Source organism: Stenella coeruleoalba (genome assembly GCF_951394435.1).
Source record: "Stenella coeruleoalba genome assembly, chromosome: 14".
Taxonomy (NCBI): domain Eukaryota; kingdom Metazoa; phylum Chordata; class Mammalia; order Artiodactyla; family Delphinidae; genus Stenella; species Stenella coeruleoalba.
The window spans coordinates 17,290,426-17,313,577 of record NC_137160.1 but is presented as its reverse complement, the minus strand read 5'-3'; the positions used below and the strand labels follow the sequence as shown (position 1 = coordinate 17,313,577).

Here is a 23,152-nt window from a genome sequence, read left to right as displayed (position 1 = left end):
TGCATGAAACTCTGTCTCAAAGTTTATTTCCAAGTACTGAATCTAAGATAGCTATACTCACACACATCATCACATGGCCTAAACAGACTGCACTGGAACAGACAACAGGAGAAGTTTCTTATCTTGGGTCCATCTCATTAAGAAAGTTCTCCACTTAATCAAATCTAGCTGCCCTCTTAAAGTCTGGAGGAGTAATTCTCCCTCCATGTCTCATTCTGAATCTATGAGGCTACACAGATTATTGAATAAATCCACTGCATAGTATCCGACTTCTTCTAACATAAAATGTTGGACTTAGATATAAAGATATAAACCAAGTATTGGTTTAAAAATAGTACATTAAAGACATTTAGTGTCAGAAAGTTCACATGCTGGTATCATTGTAGACTAGCCTATGAGAAAAGGTTAAGAAAGACTAGGTCACTAAGGTCAAATAACCCTAAGGAAGTCATTTAACCTCCATGAGCCTGTCTCCTAAACTATGTTAAAAGGTTGTTTGGACTACCATCAGAACTGCCATGAAGATCTTATCTGTAAAGATAACAGTACCTGCCTAATTCTTAGAATGAGGATTCTTAGAAAGATTAAATGAGATAATATTTTATGATATCTGGCACATAGTAAACACTCCATATATGGATAGTATCGAACGAAAAGAAGCTTGCAAAACTACTTTGAAACCGTGACATGGTACAAAAATGCCAGCAATTATGATTACAGCACAATATATTTAATATGTAATATTTCATATATTTTCAGAGGTTTGGCCTTGTCTCCTTAACAAGAACAGGGTCCTTCTCTTCCATTTCTTTTAACTTCAAAGCAACTAGTGCAGTGTTTGCTGCTGGGTGGATGCTTAAAATCTTTTCCCTGACTTTCAAGACAGGAATCCATAATACCAGGCCTTGGCACCCTATAAATATTGGCGAGTATAAATGCTTCTATAATACTCTGTCAAAGAGAGGTTTTTTTTGGTATCAGAGTACAGAAGGAAAGGAGAAACTACATTTCTCCAATCCACATGAAAAGTCACCCAAAGATTTCAAATGTATTTCTATTTGTCTGAAAGTATTCCAGTCAAGTTATTTCTAATCATCTGCTATCTCAGGGTTCTGGTGTGTGCACCCATTTCCCTTTATATTTTATTAAATGAGGAATCGAGGATTATGTCTAGCCTATGCTCAGAATTTTTAATGGAACCAAAATCCTTTGAGGATTATCTTAAATCTGGGTAATATTCTTAAGTGGGACCTGAATGTAGCCAAATAGCTGCAAGGCTGGAAACCCATCTATCTGTCTCCTTAAAGTGAGTCCATGAATTTGGATCCCTGAGTCACTGAACCCCTTCAGTATCGGCATATGTATTATAAGGAAACACACAGATGAAAATTCAAGAACGCTCAAACAAATGCCAGATCAGGATGATCAGTCCGACTCCATCAATCCGATCCATTCCATTTAATCTCACCTTTAAACAGCCCTGACCTCTGTATTCCCTTCCTACGAGGAAGGCTAACTTTTGTCCTTACCCCTCTCTCCTTCTCTTTATCTTAGTGCCCGCAATCTACGAATCAGCTTTCTCTCCCAGAGCCACGTCAAACCTTACTTCCTATTTATGCCTTTGTAATACACATTAATTTCTAGCACCCCCTTTGTGAACCCCATTTGTGAAACTTGGAATTTCCACACCCCGCCCCCATGTAAATGACCACTCCAGAGGCCAGGCCAGGAACTTTGTTCGGCAACAGCTCCTCTCCACGGGACTGAGCCCATGGCATGAGCAGCCACTGGCTATCATGGAAACGACTGTTATAGTTCTCTAAGAATTCCCTAACACACCGAGTTGCATTTGGTGTCTGAGTGACAGGTCTCCATTTCACAGAGGAAATATACTGCAGAATTTAAAAACTCATTCTAATTATAAAATGTTGTTTCTTCACATTAATGATCTACATTGACAGCACACCAAAAGACTCGTAAAATTCACTCATGCTTGACCAAGCTGGGACACTGACTCCCATAAATCTCAGAAGCCACGCCTTAACTCGGCTTTTGTTCAGTACCTGAAAACAACCTTGGTGGGCTCCATTCACTCAGTTGCCGCTCCACGCCGGAACAAAACTATCGAAGCGCTAGTGCTGAAGTCTCGGTGGTGGGTTGGGCACATATGTGCCTTTTCAGTGTGGCGCCGCGTTTTTCACAAGGTCGTTGGTGGCTTAACCTAAAGAAATGAGAAGAGATGGAAATTTCAGATGCCATGGCGAGCCAAGAAAAGAATAATTGTTGAGCAAAAAGTTCAGAAACTATCAGTCCTTCAGATAATACCATGTAGATGGTCACTTTTCTGTCAAGCATATTCTGCATTAATTTAAAAATGTTTAGATGTTGACTGTTCCCAGTCCTGTCCCTGACCAATGAACTGTATGCCCTTAGACAACTGAGTTAGCTTCTCTGTAACCTATACACTCATTTGTAAGATGGGGATAATTAAATTTTCCTTCTTAATTTAGAAAGCTAGGAGGGAGTGTAATCTTCTTATTTTCTAGCTGAAAACAGACACTGAGGATAAGTGACTTAATGGCATAAAGCTGGTAAAAGGGGCAGGGCTAGAACCTATGATTCTAAGCTCAAATCTCTACCTAGTCTTCTGATTTATTCCACTACAACAAGATCTAAAATGCTACGAAATAAGTTGGGTATTATAATCCTATTTGACAAAAAGATACAAGCAAGGCATGAAGAGATCATGTGGTTCAATGGCAGAACTTTGATTATAACCCAGGCATGCTAATGTCTAAGCCAGTCTTTCTATACCATCAAGCCAAAGTGCTATAACTTGACTTCATTTATCTGACTGAAAAAATAAATGTAAACTTGCCCCCAAATAGGTATATCTTGGTGTAGCAAATATCCTAGAAGGCCAAATCTGAAACCTATTTCAATGATTTCTTCTTGTATTGTTTTAGTCCTTCCCCTTTATTTGAGCTTAATTTCCTGTCATTTTTGTACTATCTTGAGATGGATATTTATTTTTTTAATTAAAGTATAGTTGATTTAAAATATTATATTAGTTTCAGGCATACAACATAGTATTCGATATTTTTATAGATTATACTCCATTTAAAGTTATTATCAAATATTGGCCATATTCATTATGCTGTACAATATATACTTGTAGCTTATTTATTTTATATATAATAGTTTGTACCTCTGAATCCTCTACCCCTGTCTTGCCCCTCCCTCATCCCTTTTCCCACTGGTAACCACTAGTTTGTTCTCTATATCTGTGCGTCTGTTTCTGTTTTTGCAATATTCACTGGTTTTATTTTTTAGATTCCACATATAAGTGATAACATACACTATTTGTCTTTCTCTGACTTATTTCACTAAACATAATACCCTGCAGGTCCATCCATGTTGTTGCAAATGGCAAAATGCATTCTTTTTTATAGCTGAGTAATATTTCAGTGTGTATATATATATATATATATATATATATATATATATATATATATAATTTCTTCTTTATCCATTCATTTTCTGATGGATACTTAGTTTGCTTCCATACCTTGGCTATTTTACATAATGCTGCTATGAAGGTAAGAGTGCATATATCTTTTTGAATTAGTGTTTTTCTTCATATATATATATAGGAGTGGAATTGCTGGATCATATGGTAGTTCTATTTTTAGTTTTTTGAGGAACCTCCATACTACTTTTCATAATGGCTGCACCAATTTACATTCCCACCAGCAGTGTACTAGGGTTCCCTTTTCTCCACATCCTCACCAACATTTGTTATTTGTAGACTATTTGATGATAGCCATTCTGACAGGTGTGAGGTGATATCTCATTGTAGTCATTGTGATTCTGATTTGTATTTCCTTGGTGATCAGCAACACTGTTGAGCATCTTTTCATGTGCTTATTGGTCATTTGTATGTCTTCTTTGGAAAAAATGTCTATTCAGGTCTTCTGTCCACTTTTTAATCAGGTTGCTTGGGGTTTTTTTTGATATTGAGTGTATGAGCTGTTTATATATTGATAGTTTGGATATTAACCCCTTATTGGTCATATCATTTGCAAATATTTCCTCCCACTCAGTAGGTTGTCTTTTTGTTTTGTCAATGGTTTCTTTGCTATGCAAAGCTTTTAAGTTTAATTAGGTCCCATTTGTTTACTTTTGCTTTTGTTTCCTTTGCCTGAGGGGACTGATCCAAAAAACTATTGCTAAACTATGTCAAAGAATGTTCTGCCTATGTTTTCTCCTAGGAGTTTTATGGTTTCTGGACTTACATTTAGGTCTTTAATCCATTTGGAGTTTATTTTTGTATGTGTTATGAGAAAATGTTCTAATTTCATTCTCTCATATCTAGCTGTCCAGTTTTCCCAGCACCACTTATTGAATAGGCTTGCCTTTTCCCCACTGTATATTTTTGCCTCTTTTGTCATATATTAATTGAACATAGGTGCCTGGGTTCATTTCTGGTCTCTCTATTCTGTTCCATTGATCTATGTGTCTGTTTCTGTACCAGTACCATACTGTTTTGATGACTATAGCTCTGTAGTATAGTCTGAAGTCGGAAAGCGTGGTACCTCCAAACTTTGTCCTTTTTCCTCAAGATTGCTTTTGCTATTCAGGGTCATTTATGGTTCCATATAAATTTTAGGATTATTTGTTCTAGTTATTTGAAAAATATCATGGGTTATTTTGATAGGATTGCATTAAATCTGTAGATTGCTTTGGGAGATAGGAGTTTTTTAACAATATTAATTCTTCCAATCCATGAACACAGGATATCTTTCCATTTCTTTGTATCATCTTCAATTTCCTTCATCAGTGTTTTATAGTTTTCAGAGTACAGGTCTTTCACCTCCTTTGTTTATTCTTAGTTGTTCCATTCTTTTTGATACAATTTTGAACAGGATCATTTTCTTGCTTTCTCTTTCTGATAGTTCATTATTAGTGTATAGGAAAGCAACAGATTTCTGTATATTAATCTTTTTTTTCTAAAACTTTACTGAATTCATTTATTACTTCTAATAGTTTTTTGGTGGAGACTTTAGGGTTTCCTATATATAGTATCATGTCATCTGAGAATAGTGATAGTTTTACTTCTTCCCTTCTAATCTGGATGCCTTTTATTTCTTTTTCCTGCCTGGTTGCTGTGGCTAGGACTCCCGATAACTGTGTTAAATAGAAGTGGCAAGACTGGGCATCCTTGTCTTGTTCCTGATTTTAGAGAAAAACTTTTCAGCTTCTCACCATTGAGTATGATGTTAGCTGCGGGTGTGTCATAAATGGCTTTTATTATGTTGAGCTATATTCCCTCTGTACCAACTTTGATAAGAGTTTTTATCATGAATGGATGGTGAATTTTGTCAAAAGCTTTTCCTGCATCTTTTGAGATGATCATGTGATTTTTATCCTTCATTTTGTTAATGTGGTTTTTCACATTGATTTATTTGCAGATACTGAACCATCTTTGCATTCTCAGAATAAACCCCACTTTATCATGGTGTATGATATACACCATATATGGTGTGTATCATATATGGTTGAATTTCATTTGCTAGTATTTTGTTGATTATTTTTGCATCTATATTCATCAGAGATATCAGCCTGTAGTTTTGTTTTGTAGTGTCTTTGTCCAGTTTTGGCAACAGAGTAATGGTGGCCTCATAGAATGAATTTGGGAGGGCTCCCTCCTCTTCAAATTTTTGGAATAGCTTGAGAAGGACAGGTATTAGCTCTACTTTATATTTTTGGTAGAATTCCCTTGTGAAACCATCCAGTCCTGGACTAAGGTTTGCTGGGAATTTTTTGATTGCTGATTCAATTTAACTACTAGTGATCAGTCTATTCAGATTACCTATTTCTTCCTGATTCAGTCTTAGAAGATTGTATGTTTCTAGAAATTTATCCATTTCTTCTAAGTTGTCCAATTTGTTGGCATATAACTATTCACATAATTCTCTTATGATTTTTTGTATCTCTGTGATATTGGTTGTAATTTCTCCTCTTTCATTTCTTATTTTGTAAATTTAGGTCCTCCCTCTCTTTTTCTTAATGAACCTGGCTAAAGGCTTATCAATTTTGTTTGTCCTTTCAAAAAAACAGCTCTTCAGTTCACTGATATTTTCTTTTCTGTGTGTGGGGGGGCGATCGATTTTTTATTTCCTTTCTCTTTTTATATATATTTATTTATTTATTTTTGGCTGTGTTGGGTCTTCATTGCTGAGCGCAGGCTTTCTCAAGTTGCAGTGAGCAGGGGCTACTCTTCATTGCATTGCATGGGCTTCTCATTGCAGTGGCTTCTCTTTGTTGCAGAGCACAGGCTCTAGGTGTGTGGACTTCAGTAGTTGTGGCATGTGGGCTCTAGAGCACAGGCTCAGTAGTTGTGGTGCACAGGCTTAGTTGCTCCGTGGCATGTGGGATGTTCCAGGACCAGGGATTGAACCCGCGTCCTCTGCATTGGCAGGCAGATTCTTAACCACTGCGCCACCAGGCAAGTCCCTATTTCCCTTCTGATTTTCATTATTTTCTTCCTTCTGCTGACTTTGGGCTTTGTTGTTCTTCTTTTTCTGGTTCCTTTGGATGGTATGTTATGTTGTTTGAGATTTTTCTTGTTTCTTGAAGTAGTCCTGTATCTCTATAAACTTCCTTCTTAGAACTGCTTTTGCTGCACTTTACAGATTTTGGAAGTTGTGTTTTTATGTTTACTTGTCTAGAGGTGTTTTCTGATTTCTTCCTTGAACCACTGATTTTTTTTTTTAGTAGCATATTATTTAGTCTCCATGTGTTTGGTTTTTATCCCCATTTTTCTTCCTGTAATTGATTTCTAGTTTCATACCATTGTGTTTGGAAAAAATGTTTCGTATAATTTCTATCCCCTTAAATTTGTTGAGACTTTTGTGGACTAGCATGTGACCTATCTTGGAGAATGTTCCATGTGCACTTGAAAAGAATGTGTATTCTGCTATTTGGGGATGGAATGTAGATATCTTTATTAAGTCTAACTGGTCTAATGTGTCACTTAAGGTCACTGTTTCCTTATTGATTTTCTGTCAGGATGATCTGTCCATTGACTTAAGTGGGGTATTAAAGTCCCCTACTATTACTGTATTGTTGTCAATTTCTCCCTTTATGTCTGTTAATATTTTCTTTTTTAAATTTATAAAAATGTTTTACAGTAGGTCCTTCTTAGTTATTTTATTTATTTATTTTTGGCTGCGTTGGGTCTGCATTGCTGCGCATCGGCTTTCTCTAGTTGCGGCGAGTGAGGGCTACTCTTCCTTGTGGTGTGTGGGCTTCTCATTGCATTGGTTTCTCTTGTTGTGGAGCATGGGCTTTAGGCACACGGGATTCAGTAGTTGTGGCATGCAGGCTCAGTAGCTGTGGTTCATGGGCTCTAGAGTGCAGGCTCAGTAGTTGTGGTGCACGGGCTTAGTTGCTTTGCAGCATGTGGGATCTTCCCAGACCAGAGCTCAAACCTGTGTCCCCTGCATTGGCAGGCAGATTCCCAACCACTGCGCCACCAGGGAAGTCCTGGTTACCTATTTTAAATATAGCAGTGTGTATATGTCAATCCCAAACTCCCAGTCTATTTTCTTTATATACTTAGGTTCTCCCATATTAGGTGACTATGTGTTTATGTTATATCCTCTTGTATTGATCCCTTTATCACTGTAAAATGCCCTTCTTTGTCTTTTGTCACAGACTTGTTTTAAAGTCTACTTTGTCTGATGTGTTATTGCTACCCCAGCTTTCTTTTAATTTCCATTTGCATGAAATATCTTTTTTCCATCCCCTCATTTTCAGTCTGTGTCTTTTGCTCTGAAGTGGGTCTCTTGTAGGCAGCAAATAGATGGGTCTTTTAAAAATCCAATCCCTATGTCTTTGATTTGAGCATTTAGTCCATTGACATTTAAAGTGATTATTGATAGGTATGTACTTATTCCCATTTTGTTATTTGTTTTCTGATTGCTTTTGTAGTTCTCTGTTCTTCTTCATTTAGTTTCTTCCCTTGTGGTTTGATGATTTTCTTTAGTGGTATGCTTGTGTTCTTTTCTCTATAGTTTTTGTGTATATTGTAGGGTTTTGATTTGTGGTTACCATGGAGTTCACATATGTTGATCTACAACTACTCTACTTATTTTAAACTGATAGGCATTTAACAAACACACTCTAAAAGATCTACATTTTTTGCTCCCCTCCCCCACATTTTGTGCTTTTGATGTCATATTTTATATCTTCACGTCTATCCCTTAACTATTTACTGTAATTATAGTTGATTTTACAATTTTTGTCTTTTAGTCTTTGTACTCACTTATGTAAGTGGTTGATCCACAGCTTTTATTACACATTTGCCTTTACTAGAGGAATTTTTCCTTTCCTATAGATTCTTACTTCTTATTGTTGCTTTTAATTCCACTTAGAGAAGACCCTTTAACAGTTCTTGTTGGGTCAGTTTAGTATTGATGAACTCTTAGTTTTTGTTTGTCTAAGAAGTTCTTTATCTCTCCTTCAATTCTGAATGATAATGCTGCTGAGTTGAATATCCTGGGTGTAGGTTTTTCCCTTTCAGAACTTTAAATATATCATGCCACTCCCTTCTGGCCTGCAAAGTCTACTGAAAAATTAGCTGATAGCCTTATGGGGGTTCCATAATATGCGACACCTTTTTTCTTGCTGCCTTTAAAATTCTCTCTTTAAACTCTGGCCATTTTAATTATGATACGTCTTGGTGTGGACCTCTTGGGTTCATCTTGTCTGGGACTCTCTTTGATTCCTGTACCTGGAAGTCTGTTCCCTTCTTCAGCTTTGGGAAGTTTTCAGCCATAACTTCATCAAATTCATTTTCTACCCCCCTTTTCTCTCTCTCTTCTCCTTCTGGGACCCCTATAAGGCAAATGTTCATATGCTTGATGTTGTCCAAGAGGTCCCTTAAACAGTCCTCATTTTTTAAAATTTGTTTTTCTTTTTTCTGTTCTGATTGGGTGATTGCCATTATTCTACCTTGCAGATTGCTTATACATTCTTCTGTATCACATAGTTCCTTCTAGTTCATTTTTCATTTCAGTTACTGTATTCTTCAGTGCTGATGGGTTCTTTTTATATTTTCTAGTTCCTTGTTAAATATATACCAACATAAACCATATCCTGAGCCATAAAGCAAACCTCAACGAATTTAGAATAACTGAAATTATAGAATGTGTTGTTTGTCCACAATGGAATCAAACTAGAAATCAATAACAGAATGATAACCAAAAATCTCAAAAATCTTGGAAACTAAACAACATACTTAAAAATACTCCATCAGAAAGTCTCATAGGAAATTTTTTAACACATAGAACTGAATGAAAATGAAAACCCAGCATATCAAAACATGTAGGATGCAGCTAAAGCAGTGTTGAAAGGGAAATTCATAGCATTAAATACATTAGAAAAGAGGAAAAGTTTCAAATCAATGATCTAAGCTCCTACCTCAAGAACCCAGAAAAAGATCAAAAATAAACTCAGAACAAGGAAAAGGAAGGAAATAAAGAGCAGAAATCAATGAAATTGAAAACAGAAATGCAACAGAGAAAATCACTGAAACAAAAGCTAGTTCTTCAACAACAGATCAATAGGGACTTCCCTGGTGGCACAGTGGTTAAGAATCTGCCTGCCAATGCAAGGAACATGAGTTTGATCCCTGGTCCGGGAAGATCCCACATGCCACAGAGCAACTAAGCCTGTGTGCCACGACTACTGAGCCTGCACTCTATAGTCCATGAGCCACAACTACTGAGCCTGTGCACCTAGAGCCCATGCTCCACAACAAGAGAAGCCACCACAATGAGAAGCCCGTGCACCACAATGAAGAGTAGCCCCTGCTCGCCGCAACTAGAGAAAGCCTGCACACAGCAACGAAGACCTGACGCAGCCAAAAATAAAATAAAATTAATTAATTTTAAAAAAAAAGATCAGCAAAATTGACAAGTGCCTAACAGACTGAAGAGAGAGGGAGAGAGAGAGAAGACACAAATTACTGATATCATGAATAAAATAAGGGACCCTGCAGACATCAAAAGGATAATAAGTGAATACTATGAAAAATTCTACATATATAAATTTGACAACCTAAATGAAATGTACCAATTCCCCAAAAAGCACAACCTAACACCCAACATGAAATAGATAGAGCAGTGTTATAACTATTAAGGAGATTGAATTTGCAATTTAAAAACTCCCAAAAGAGAACTCCCCAGGTCCAGATGGATTAACTACAGAATTCTACCACAATTAACACAAGTCTACACAATCTCTTCCAGAATGAGGGAAAGCTTCCCAATTCATTTTATGAGGCAAGTATTATCCTGATACAAAAACCAGACAAAGACAATATGAAGAAAGAACTGTGAACCAATATCCCTCATGAATATAGATGCAAAATTCCCTAGCAAAATATTAGTAAATAAAATTCAACAGTCTATGCAAAGAATTATACACATGACTGTACTAGTAAGAGTTCTCCAGAGTAAAAGAACCAATAAGATATATATATGGAGATGTTTTATAGGAACTGGCTCACGTGGTTACGGTGGTTGAAATGTCCCATAATCTACTATCTGTAAGCTGGAGAAACAGGAAAGCTGTAATTCAGTCTGAATTCAAAGGCCTGAGAATTACAATGGGGAGACTGATGGTGTAAGTCCCAATATGAGCGTGAAAGCCCAAGAACCAGGAGCACCAACGTCTGAAAGCAGGAGAAGATGGATATCTCAGCTCAAACACAGAGAGACAGCACATTTGCTATTCCTCTGCTTTTTTGTTCTATATGGGCCCTCAGTGGATTGGATGATACCTACTGACATTGGGGAGAACTATCTACTTTATTCAGTTCATCAATTCAAATGCTAATATCTTCCAGAAACACTCTTACAGACACACCCAGAAATAGTGTTTTATCAGCTGTCTGGACATCCCTTAGCCCAGTCAAGTTGACACATACAACTAATCACCACAATGACTAAATGATGTTTATTCCAGGGACTCACAGTAAGTCCAGTATTAGAAAATCAATCAATATAACCCACCACATTAAAAAGAGAAGAAAAATTATATGATCATATATATCAATCAAAGCATAGAAATTATTTGACAAAATTCAATACCCATTCATGATAAAACTCATAAAATTAGGAAGATAGGAAACTTCCTCAACTTTATAAAGAGCATCTATGACTAACATTATACTAAATGGTGAAAGACTGAATGTGTCCCCCATTAAGGTCAGGAACAAGGCAAGGATATCTAGTCTCACCACTCTTATTCAACACAGTACTAGAAGTTTTCTAGGCAGTGCCATAAGGCAAGAAGAGAAATAAAATTTATACAGATAATAAAGGAAGACATAAAACTGTTCCTATTTGCAGATGACAATGAATGTCTACATAGAAGAATCCCAAGAACCTCACCAAAAAAAAAAAAAAACTAATAAGTGAGTTCAGCAAGGTTGCAAGTGGCAAGATAAACATAAAAATTAACTGTATTTCTATATATAGCAATGAACACATGATACCAATATTTTTAATAAAATATCATTTAAAGTCAAAATGAAACTCTTAGGGAAAGCATAACAAAATGTGTATAGGATTTGTATGCTGAAAACTACACATCAGGATAAAATAAATGAATTGAGTGACATACCATGTTCATGGACTAGAAAACACAACATAGTAAAGATGTCAATTATTCCCAAATGTATATTCAAGTTTAACACAATTCTTATCAAAATCCAATCAAGATTTTTTGTAGATATAGATAAAATTATCCTAAAATGTATAAAGAACTAAAATATCTAAAATATTGTTTAAAAGAAAAACAAAGGAGAAGGAATGAGTCTGATTTCCAGACTTATTATATAGTTACAGTAACCAAGACTATATGATATTAGTGGAAAGACAGACACACAACTCAATGGAATAGAATAGAGAACTCAGAAGTAGACCCACATGTTTATGCCCAACTGATTTTTGACAAAGGTACAAACATAATTCAATGGAGGAAAAATAGCATTTTCAATGAATGAAGCTGAAGTGACTGGATATACACAGGCAAATAAATAAATAAATAACTTTGTTCTAAACCTCACCCTTTTACAAAAATTAACACAAAATGGATCTTGGATTTAAATGTTAAATGTAAAACTATAAAACTTTAGAAAAAATAAGTATGTGAGACAATAGATCTAGGGCTAGGCAAAGCATTCTTAGCCTTGAAATCAAAAGTATGGTCCACAAAAAGAAAAATTTACAAATTGGACTTCACCAAAATTAATATTTGCTCTGTGAAAGGTCCTACTTAAGAGAGGGAAAAGGCAAGGTCCAGACTGGGAGAAACTATCTGCAAACTACCTATCTGACAAAGGACTACTATCTAGAATATAAAAAGAACTCTCAAAACTCAACAGTAAAAGACAAACAATCCAATTTAAAAATGGGCAAAACATATGAACAGACATTTCATTGAAGTGTATATACAGATGGCAAATGAGCACATGAAAAGATCTTCTACATCACTAGCCACTAAGGAAACACAAACTAAAACTGTAATGAAACATTACTACACAAATATTGACAATACTTAACCTGGTGAAGATGTAAAGAAATTCAATCACTCACACATTGCTAGTGCAAAAGCAAAATGGTACAGACACTATGGGAAAAAGTTTGCAGTTTCTTAAAAAAAAAAAAAATGGAAACATGCAAATACCAGACAACCCAGCAACTTCACTGTTGGACACGTATTCCAGAAAAATGAAGACATATGTTCACACAAAACCTGTGCGTTAATGTTCATGACAGTTTTATTCATAAAATAACCAAAAACTGGAAAAAAAAATCCTTCAACAGCTGCATAGTTAAATAAACTGTTGTACAACCATACCATGGAATACTATTCAGCAATAAAAAGGAGTAAATTATTAATATACACAACAACCTAGATGGATCTCCAGAGAATTAAGCTGAGTGAACAGCCAATTCTCAAAAGGTTGCCTACCATATGATTCCACTTACATAACATTCTTGAGATGACAAAATTAGAGAAATAGACACTAGATTAGTGGTTTCCAGGGGTTAAGAAGGTGACTAGGACTTTTTTTAAATGGAGGGCAGCAAGATGGCAGAATAGGACACCTCCAGCCCTCATTCTCCTACAGAAACACATTGTCCAGAACAGATCACATGCTAGGTCACAAAACAAACCTTAACAAATTTAAGAATACTGAGATAATTCTATGTATCTTTTCCAATCACAATGGAATGAAACTAGATATCAATAATTTAAAAATGGAAAAATTAACAAATACATGGAAATTAAACAACACACTCTAAAAAAAACTATTGGGTCTAAGAAGAAATCAAAAGAAAATTAGAAAATATCTCAAAGCAAATGAAAATAAAAATACAACAATACAATATAACAAAATTAATAAGATGCCAAAGAAAACAGTACAGAAAGGGAATTTTATAGCAATGAATACCTACCTTGAAAAAAAAGAAAGATCTCAAATAAACCACCTAAATTTATACCACAAGGAACTAGAAAAAGAGAAGAAACTAAGCCCAAAATTAGCAGAAAGAGGGAACTAATAAATATTAGAGCATAAATAAATGAAATGGAGAATAGAAAAACATTTTTTAAATTGATGAAACTAGAAGCTGGTTTTTGAAAAGTGAAACAAAACCAACAAACCCTTAGCTAGACAAGGGAAAAAAAGAGAGAAGACTCAATAAAAATCAGAAATGAAAGAGGAGACATTACAACTAATCTCACAGAAATAAAGAGGATCATAAGAGACTATTATAAACAAGCATATGTCAACAAATTGGACAAGGTAGAGGAATTTTTTAGACACACACAACCTACCAAGACTGAATCAAGAAGAAACAGAAACTCTGCACATACCAAATAAAAAGACTGAAGGGGTAATTTTAAAACTTCCAACATATAAAAGCCCAGGACCAGATGGCTTCATGTGTGGAGTTTACCAAACATTTAAAAAGAATACCAATCCTTAAACTCTTCTAAAAATTAGAAGAAGAAACACTTTCAAACTAATTCTATGAGGTCAGTCTGAAACCAAAGCAGACAAAGACACCACAAGAAAAAAACTACAGGTCAATATCCTGCTGAACATAGATGCAAAAATCCTAAAAAAAATACCAGCAAACCAAATACAACAGCATATTTTAAAAATCATACACCATGACTAAGTAGAATTTATCCCTGTGATACAAGGATGGTTCAACACATATAAATCAATTAACATGATACACCACATTAACAGGATGAAGGATTAAAATCACATGATCATCACAATGGATGCATAAAAAGCATTTCACAATATTCATATCTTTTCATGATTAAAAACTCTCAACAAATTAGGTATAGAAGGAATTTTCTTCAATACAATAAAAGCCATTTATGAAAAGCCCACAGCAAACATTATGCTCAACAATGAAAAGCCAAAAGCTTTCCTTCTAAGATCCAGAACAAGGCAAGGATGCCCACCCTTACCTCTCCTGTTCAACATAGCACTGGAAGTCCTAGCCAGAAAAATTAGGCAAGAAAAAGAAGTAAAAGCCATTCAAATCAGAAAGGAAGAAGTAGAATTACCTCTGTTTGAAGATGACATGATCTTCATATGTAGAAAACTCTAAAGGCTCTACAAAAACTGTGGAACTAACCAAATTCAGTAAAGCCACAAGATGCAAAATCAACATACAAAAGTCAATTGTGTTTCTAAACACTAACAACAACCTACCTGAAAAGCAAATTAAAATAATTCCACTTACAATAGCATCAAAAATAAGAAGAAACTTAGGAATAAGCTTAACAAAAGAAGTGAAAGACTTGTAGGCTGAAAACTACAAAACAATGACAAAAGAAAATTTAAAGGACACAAACAAATGGAAGGACATCTCAGGTTCATGCACTGGAAGAATTAACATTGTCAAAATGTCCACATTTTCCAAAGTGATCTGAGGATTCAGCACAGTTTCTATCAAAATCTCAATGGCATTTTTTACCAAAATAGAAAAAACAATCCTAAAGTTTATTTAGAACCACAAAAGACCCCAAATGTCCAAAGCAATTTTGAGCAAGAATGACAAAGCTGGAGGTATCACACTCCCTGACTTCAAAACATATTATAAGGCTACATCTCTAGCTGATCTATCTCAACCAGTCCCATGGCTTTACACACCAGGTACACACATACAACGCTTAAATTTATATCTTTAGGGACTTCCCTGGCGGTCCAGTGGTTAAAACTCCATGCTTCCACTGCAGAAGGCATAGGTTCGATCCCTGGTCAGGGAACTAAGATCCCACATGCCACACGGTATGTCCAATAAAATAAATAAACAAAACTATAGAAAAAAATACAAGAATATTTTTTTAAATTTATATCTTTAGCCTCAACTTCTCACCTGAACACCTGACTCATAACCCAATTGCCTACCCACTATCTCTTCTTGATTGCCTAAGAGACATCTACACTTAACAAGTCCAAACACATGATATCCCCCCTCAACTTTTTCCTCTCCCAGTCTTCCCCACCTTTCTTAGAGTTCCCTAATAAATGTTTCAAAACATGGGTCCACATTCTTTGTTGTTCCAGAGTCCCCTCATCTTTGAATCTGGATGAGCCTGTGAATAATTCTAGCCATAGAATACGGGGGGAAGTGACACAATGTGAGTTCTGAGACTAGGTCTCTTGGAATGTCCAGGTTCTCTTGGAATGTCCATCCTCAGGGACTGCTCCCTCTCAAAACTCAGCCATTATGCTGTGAGAGGCCCAAGTCAACGGAGAGATAATAAAAATGGTTGCTGTTTTAGTCCACTATTTGGGGGGCGATTTGCGGTAACAGAGAACTGGAACTGATGGTAGCTTTATTCTTTCATTATTCAGAACAAAAATTTTGAAGGCATCCTTGACTTCTTCCTCTCACATTCCATATCCAATGCCTCAACACATGCTGTCAGGTATCTCTTCAAAATATGTCCACAATCTGACCAATTCTCACTACCTAGTCTATAAAATGGTTCTCTAAAGTTCCTGCTTGAAAACAACAGAAACTGACTCAGGCTGACTTTTGCAACAAATTTAGTGAAAGGAAATCAGATGGCTCACAGAATAGCCCAAAAGGGATGAGAACCAAGTCCAGCAAATGTTCTGAAATCAATGAAGTTTAGGCATAAGGAATCACAGCCAAAGAACCAGCTGACATTGCTGGACGCAGAGTACACCAGCTTCACCAGCATGAATTCTAGGCTGTTCCCACTCCTTTGTTCTTTGCTGTTCGACCTTGAGGGAGGCATATCTTATTGACTGAGATTGGTTGATGTTCCTGAGTCCCAACTGCCAGGGGATGGAAAAGGGAGAGTTTGGTCATTTGGGCTTTCATAGTAAGAAGTTGGAAGCCAATCTCCCATAAAAACTCATTTCACAATGCCTTCTCCAAACATAAAAAGTGGCTACAAATTCTGAGCAGCCAAGTAAAAGTAAAGTTGATGATAAATTTTGGGTGAGGAGAAGATACAATTTGTATCGTGAACAACAGGTCCTTAATATATGTTAATACGATGGAAAAATAAGTAGATTCTGAACTAAAGCCTTGGATTCAAGTCCTGTTCTACCACTTACTGGATGTGTGACCCTAAGAAAGTCACTTAATTTCCCTGAGACTCCATTTTTTCATCTTTAATGGGAACAATAATGTCTGCCTTGCTTACCTTACAGGTTGTTTTGAGGATCAAATTAGTATGTGGGCATATTAAGGATACTATTTTCATCTCATTCATCTTGTCTGTTGCCTAGTTGAGGGCCAGCCTGGAGTAGGTGCTCCATAAATGTCTACAGAATGAGTAATAGTTACAGAAATGATTGGTAAAATAAAAGCCATTAATTAAGTGATCCTACTAAATCCTCCACCTAGGCCAGAAAAGTGTGATATTGTCACCCAGAGCCAGCCTTAAGGAATGTCAGATATGCTTGGGAGAAGACCTTTGACATTGATCATTTTTGCCACTAACCTCTTCATAAAATAAATATGGAAACAGCAGAGCAACTTATCGTTTCATTATCTAGTATAAATTTGGCTTATAAAGCAAATTCCTTCTGTGACAAGGTTTAGGGACTCAGTTATAGTTCTTGAGAATCATTCTAGCACAGGTTCGTAATGTAGCTTATCGTCTAGATTTCTGGCCAATGGATTCAAGTTACTCTGAAAAAACAAGAACTATCTAATTATAAGGTAAGTATGGATAATAATAACAATCCTTTAACCAAATCCTTTGGAGATAGATGGTTTAGAATTGAGAATTTTTCAGATATTTGAAACGTGTTAGCAGCAAAAAATCACATACTACATACCCCCAACAGGGTCTGGGAAAGCACCTTGTAATTAAACACAATAATATTTCTGCAGAGGTATGTACAAATGTTCATTCTAAGTGGGATAAAGACTGAAATAGTCTCACATCAGTTCAGTTAAGGCTATTTCAACATGAGATTAGAAAAACTTTTGATTTTCGGAGCTTTTTTTGGACTTTAAAAATGCAGACAAGAAATAATGAAGTTGTGTTTTTCATAAATAAGGGATTGGTTTTACAGCACTTTGAGACAGAAAATGCTCTACCATGTACATTTAAAGTTCCTACAAGCGTATTAACATTAATCTATCTTTTAAAATCATCTATATAAAATCACTTGCACAATATTTTTAAATAATTAATTCAGAAAATTCTGGAATTCAACCAGAAAGATCACTTATTTCAACCTGCTGCCTAATTCAGCTGTTCCCTATTAATAGCATCCTAGCCAGATGTTCACTCAGCCTGTGCAGAATACTCCTGTGGATGAAGAACGCACTTTTCATGTGGTAACTTGCTGTACTCTTGGACAACCTTAATTATTAGAATCAAAGTCAGCTCCCCTGTCACTTTTACCCTTTGGTCCTAACTCTGCCCTGAGGATCAGGAAAAAATACTCTACCCCCTCTGCCACATGACAGCTAGGCAAATATTTGAAGTGGCAATCATGTACCACACCATTTGCCTCTTCCCCAGCTTAAACATGTGCTCTAACTCTTCCACATAAAGCATGGTTTCCTCTTCCCTCACACCCTGAGAGCCCACGGTAATCTTTAGCTTATCAATAGCTATATTAAAATGAGGTAGCTAGAGCTAGATAAGCCTCCAGCCCAGAATACAGGGAACCTGTTACCTTCTTTGTAAGCTATATGCCACATTTCTAGTAGTTTAGCCTAAAATTACATTAGCTTTTTATGCAACATAATACTTTTGTATCATTTTGCATTTAGAGTACACTAATACTTCCATTTTTGCACATGCATTGTTGTGACAATCCAGGAACCTCCTTTGATTTATATTTTCAGCCTCAATAAAGGGCTTTCATACTGGTCTTTGTTCGATTAAATCATGTTGGTTTTCTTTCCAACATTCATGTTTCATTTTAAATCTTGATTTTCTCTTTCAATATATTAGCTATGACTGCTAGCTCTGTGTCACCTAAAAATTTGATGAGTAGACCTTCTAACCTTCAGTAAAGACTTCAAAAAAAATATTGAACAAGATACGGTCAAGGGCCCTGTAGCATACCACTAGAGACTCACCTCCAGGAAGGCATCCTCAAGTGCTCACTATCTAAAACAGCCAATGAACTTCATACACAAGTAACAATACCAAGCTTTAGATGATATGTACTGAATGAGCAGCAAGAAAAACACATGGTATACAGAGAAGAAAATGATACCTCTCAGAACAATCAGACAAGGTTCTAAAATTTAGTAATTAATTTCAAATACAAGTTTGGCTACAAAAGGGCACTTTAAAAGATGTCTCTGCTTCCTGAAATGTGCATATATATGTACTAGGGTTGCAATGTAAAATCCATTTCCTACTGTGGATATCACCCAGAAACTTTACAAACACAGTATTAAAGGCTGGTAGGATTTGAAGTGTCATAAAGGGGAGAATAAACCATGGGGATAAATTTTACCCCGTTATGGATAAACTCCTATAGATGTAACTTCTTCCACTGCCTGCTTCACCCCACCCACCCCACCCTAACTACTCACTACTGTAAGCAACCCCAACTTACAGAAATCTATATTTTAAGCATATATATATATATATAATTATAAATAATTGGTTTCCAAGGGATTATTCACTTTTAAAATGGGTACATCCATAAGGTTCATTTACAAGGTAAGTGACCTTATATGTTCATTTGATTGACACCCAATTTTTTTTCAGAATATCAAGAATACAAAATATCCAGGGTTGCTACTGTTTGCTTATATTGTGTAACAAACCTGATGTTAAACATGACCCTTGAAACTTCCCACATCTCTCCAGCCAGGACACTTTGATGATATAGTAAATATTGCTATGGTTCCCCTTTGAAAAAACAGGACTTAAACAAGCAATTTTTCCACATAAAACTTAAAATTCCCTTCAGAAGAAATCCCTTAATCAAAACTTTGTAACACTTTCCAAAAAATGACATAACTCTGAAGCAATTCTGGTCTCATGAATCACTTTAAATCATGACAGTTTCTGTTCTCTCATTCTGTTTTCCGTTCCTTCTGTCTTTCTTGGTCTGTAAATTAGTTACAGATAGGAACCAAAAAACCCAGAACCCACTCACTGAATTACGTCACTTGGAATTAGAACTAAAAGAAAATTCATTTTTGAAAAGGAGAAGCCTTAAAGCTTTTGGAATATGAAGCTAATCATTACAAAGTTATCCCCATTTATGTCCCAATATCTAAATTACAATATTTGACAAAGGCAAGTTCTTCTTGATGAAAGAGTCAAGTAAAAAAAAAAAAATTTAACTAAACTAGGGTTAGTCATCATTCCCCCAAGTATGCCACGATATCTCATAGCATTAGTTACCACTATGAGTGGTATCACTTAAGTAATGAGTAATTTAATAAAGTAATAACTCTAAAAAGAGAAGTTTAGAATAACAGGGAGAAAAACTAAAGTATGAGAAAAAAAGAAAGTAAAAAAAATTCCAAAGAAAATCAGATATGCAAATAGCTTCAAAAAAGAAGTATAAAAATGGCAACTGAAGCTTCAGATATGAGCTGATATTAGCCAAGTTCACTGGGGATGAACATAGTTCGTCATTGGGAACAGCAAAGGCAAAAACTGCAGAGGCAAAAGGCAAAAACTCTGTCCTCCCAAAACACAAAATCCTTGCCTTAATCATATGAATCTAGGTAACCTTAGTTGGTTTGTGAATTCCTAAAAATATTTCCACTCACCCCACCTCTATTTTACTGGAGGTTGAAATTCACCCTAATTCACTCCCTCCCCGACAAAGTCTCCTACTTAAAAAAAAAAAAAGTGGGAAAGGACAGACCTACTAAAAACTGCAACCAGATCAAACATCATAGTTTTGTAGCAGATATATATAGAATATTATTGAAAGGATTTCCAGAACTTTCACCAAGCCCAGGATCAACTTAATGGAAAATTTTAAGGATTTTCCACATTTAAAATTACAAAGCATGTTTGAAACCTGGTGTTTCAAAACATGATATTTCAAAATTATCCCAGAAAATTCCATTATCTTGTCACCGATTTATATTGATAAGGTAAAGAATTTGACAAATGCACTGCATTTGGTTGATGTGAAAACAATGCCCACAAACCAGGTTTCCCCAGTCTGATAGTTGGAAAACCATTACAAAATCCATTAAACCATCTCAGTAAGCAAGAGAGGAAAGGCCATTTTGTGTTCAGTGACCTATACTCAGCCCATGGATTATGAAGCAAGCAATGCAGTGAGAGGGCCCTTTTTGACTCTATATCTGATCTCCAGGGAGCCAGTGCTCAACTCTTTCCAGGAGAAAGTCTGAAGCACACATTCTTCCAACAAAGGAAGACAGTAAAATACTTAAGGGCCATTTTAGAAGGAAATAGAAAAGTGAGACATCGGGAATGAGGAGTTTTACACCTGTAATACTTTTGCTCTACATAGCCTACATATTTCTTGTATAATTTGATTCTTATAAAATGTCGTATAAGAAAATAATTTCAAATTGTAATGGAAAACCACATGGTTTTAAGACGCCCAACGAAGCGGACATAAACTGTATACGTCAAAGGACTACTCTCTGGCTGCCAGTGCTTTTCTGATATAGATACAAGGGCGAGGCGGGGAGAGGGGGTGATTCTCATACGCTATGTATATACACCAAATCTTTCTACCTTTTTGAGTCAGTTAGAACCAGAACGGCTTCTTTAGCATGTATTCTCCACACAGTTGTGTCAACTCCTGGTTCTGAGGACATACAGACACTCCTCCTCAGGACACACATCTCTCACCAGTTTGGTACAAAGGAGAGGGAAATGGCATCCACTGCCTGCCCTCGGGGTGCCGCCGCCTCGAGCCCGCCTGGACTTGTTGCTCTGGCGGCGGCGGCGCGAAGTCTCCACTATCCGCCGAACGTGGCCCGCCCTGCCCACGAGGAGGGCCGCCTCTGCGGGGAGCCGGTGTTCCGGGGCATCCTGGAGCCGGGCGGCGGCGGCTGCCGCACGAGGCCCCCCAGCCGGGCGTGCGGGGACCGGAAGCGCCGCCGGTGCGCCCTTCCGCCTGCAGGACGCGGGGCCGGCCCGGGAGCCGCGCCGAGCCTGAGATCCGCGCCGAGTCTGAGACCCGCGCCGAGCCTGAGGCGCCCGCCGCCCCCAAGGCCGTCCCCCGCGAGCCCTGAGGGAGCGTCCCTCCCCTGGTCCTGCCCTTTGTCTTCAGTTCTCCTCTTTCTCCTCCGCAGGAGGCCAGCGCAGGCCTGAGGGGGGTGGACCAGGCCTGTCGGCCCCGCGCACACACAGGCGGGCCCCGGCGGGCTTCGCGCGAGGAGAGGAGCCCGAGGCTTGGAGGCCCTACGAAGCCGCGTGCTCGGCGGGGGGCCGGGGGGCCCGGCGAGGACCCCGGTCGAGGGCACCCGAGGGCCGGAGCCGACTCCCCGCCCTCCTTCTGCGCCCCGCGGCCTCCCCACCCCCTACTCGTTCCGGGAATCAATAGTGGCCGCTGATTTTTCACAATTGCAGCTGTCTAATTCACCAGTGAATAATTAAATCAGAAGTAGCCAGGCCGGCCTGAGCAGGGCCGGGTTTGGCGTCGGAGACTAGGGGTCTCCCCTTCCGGATCCCGTCAAATTGGGGGTCCAGCTGGGATATAGAAGGGCGGTCGGGGGCAGGCCTCGCCACGTGCCACCGCTGGGAGAGCGGCCCGAGTCGGGGCGCCATTCCGGGTGGGCGAGGGAAGCAGGAGCTCAGGTGTAGGAAACAATGCGGGAGGGGGGAGCAGCCTGAGGAAAAAAGGAAGATGAGGAGGGACGAGCGGCTCCCAGGCCCGCAGTTTCCCTCCATGTGGGTGCTTATTGCTAGATCCCCCCCACCTCTCAGGGACCTCGCGTGGCGCTGAGGTTTCAGTTAAGTGCGGACGCTCTCCTCTCCCCGACTTCGCGAGGGGAGAAGAAATCCACCCTCGGGAGGCGATCTGCCTTTGAGAAAGACGAAGAGAAGTAGAGAGAAGCGCCTAGAAACGGCATTGATTTAGACATCAATCCTGGCCAGCTCCCTCCGCCTCCTGAGCCGCGGGGCCGCGCAGCCCCTCCCGGAGAAGCGGCTCGGCGCGGGCCCCGGGGCCTCCGAGCTCCGCGGGGCCGGGAGGGCAGGACCCGGGCAGCTGGAGGGCACGGTGCGACAGGGGAGCCGCTCGCAGCCTCCCGCGCCCGCAGCCTCGACGCCGGCCTCCCCGCCGAGCCGGCCGGTCGGTGCAAACACCGCTTCCTCGAGGCCAACAGGTCTCCCCGGAGTCAGGAGCGCCGCGGGCATCGCTCTCCCAACCCCGGCGGCAGGACGCCCTCGGAGCCCGGCATCTTTAGAAGCAGCCAAACCACCTGTGCCCGGCCAGGCCCGGCGCGGCGCTGGATGAAGTGGCCCGCGGGGACCGTGGCCCGCTCCTCGAACGACCACGGCCGCCCCTGAACTCTACGGTTGGCCAGAGTTGCTTTTTCTTTACACATTTGGAAGCGAAACAATTCACAATTTCTCAAAA

The 23,152-nt window shown here is 38.4% G+C and overlaps 1 protein-coding gene across 1 annotated transcript in view; it reads right to left on the bottom strand.

Moving 5' to 3' along the window:
• Positions 1 to 22,338, bottom strand: part of LOC307196967 (uncharacterized protein) — a gene marked incomplete at its 5' end in the record, with an annotated part of 34,350 nt that extends 12,012 nt beyond the window's left edge. The window contains 3 exons of the mRNA XM_079942446.1: positions 2,064 to 2,221; positions 21,418 to 22,144; positions 22,189 to 22,338. Of these exons, the coding sequence (XP_079798572.1) occupies positions 2,217 to 2,221; positions 21,418 to 22,144; positions 22,189 to 22,338 (882 nt within the window). The 3' untranslated portion in view covers positions 2,064 to 2,216. The remainder of the gene's footprint in view (positions 1 to 2,063; positions 2,222 to 21,417; positions 22,145 to 22,188) is intronic.
• Between the last annotated feature and the right edge of the window lie 814 nt (positions 22,339 to 23,152).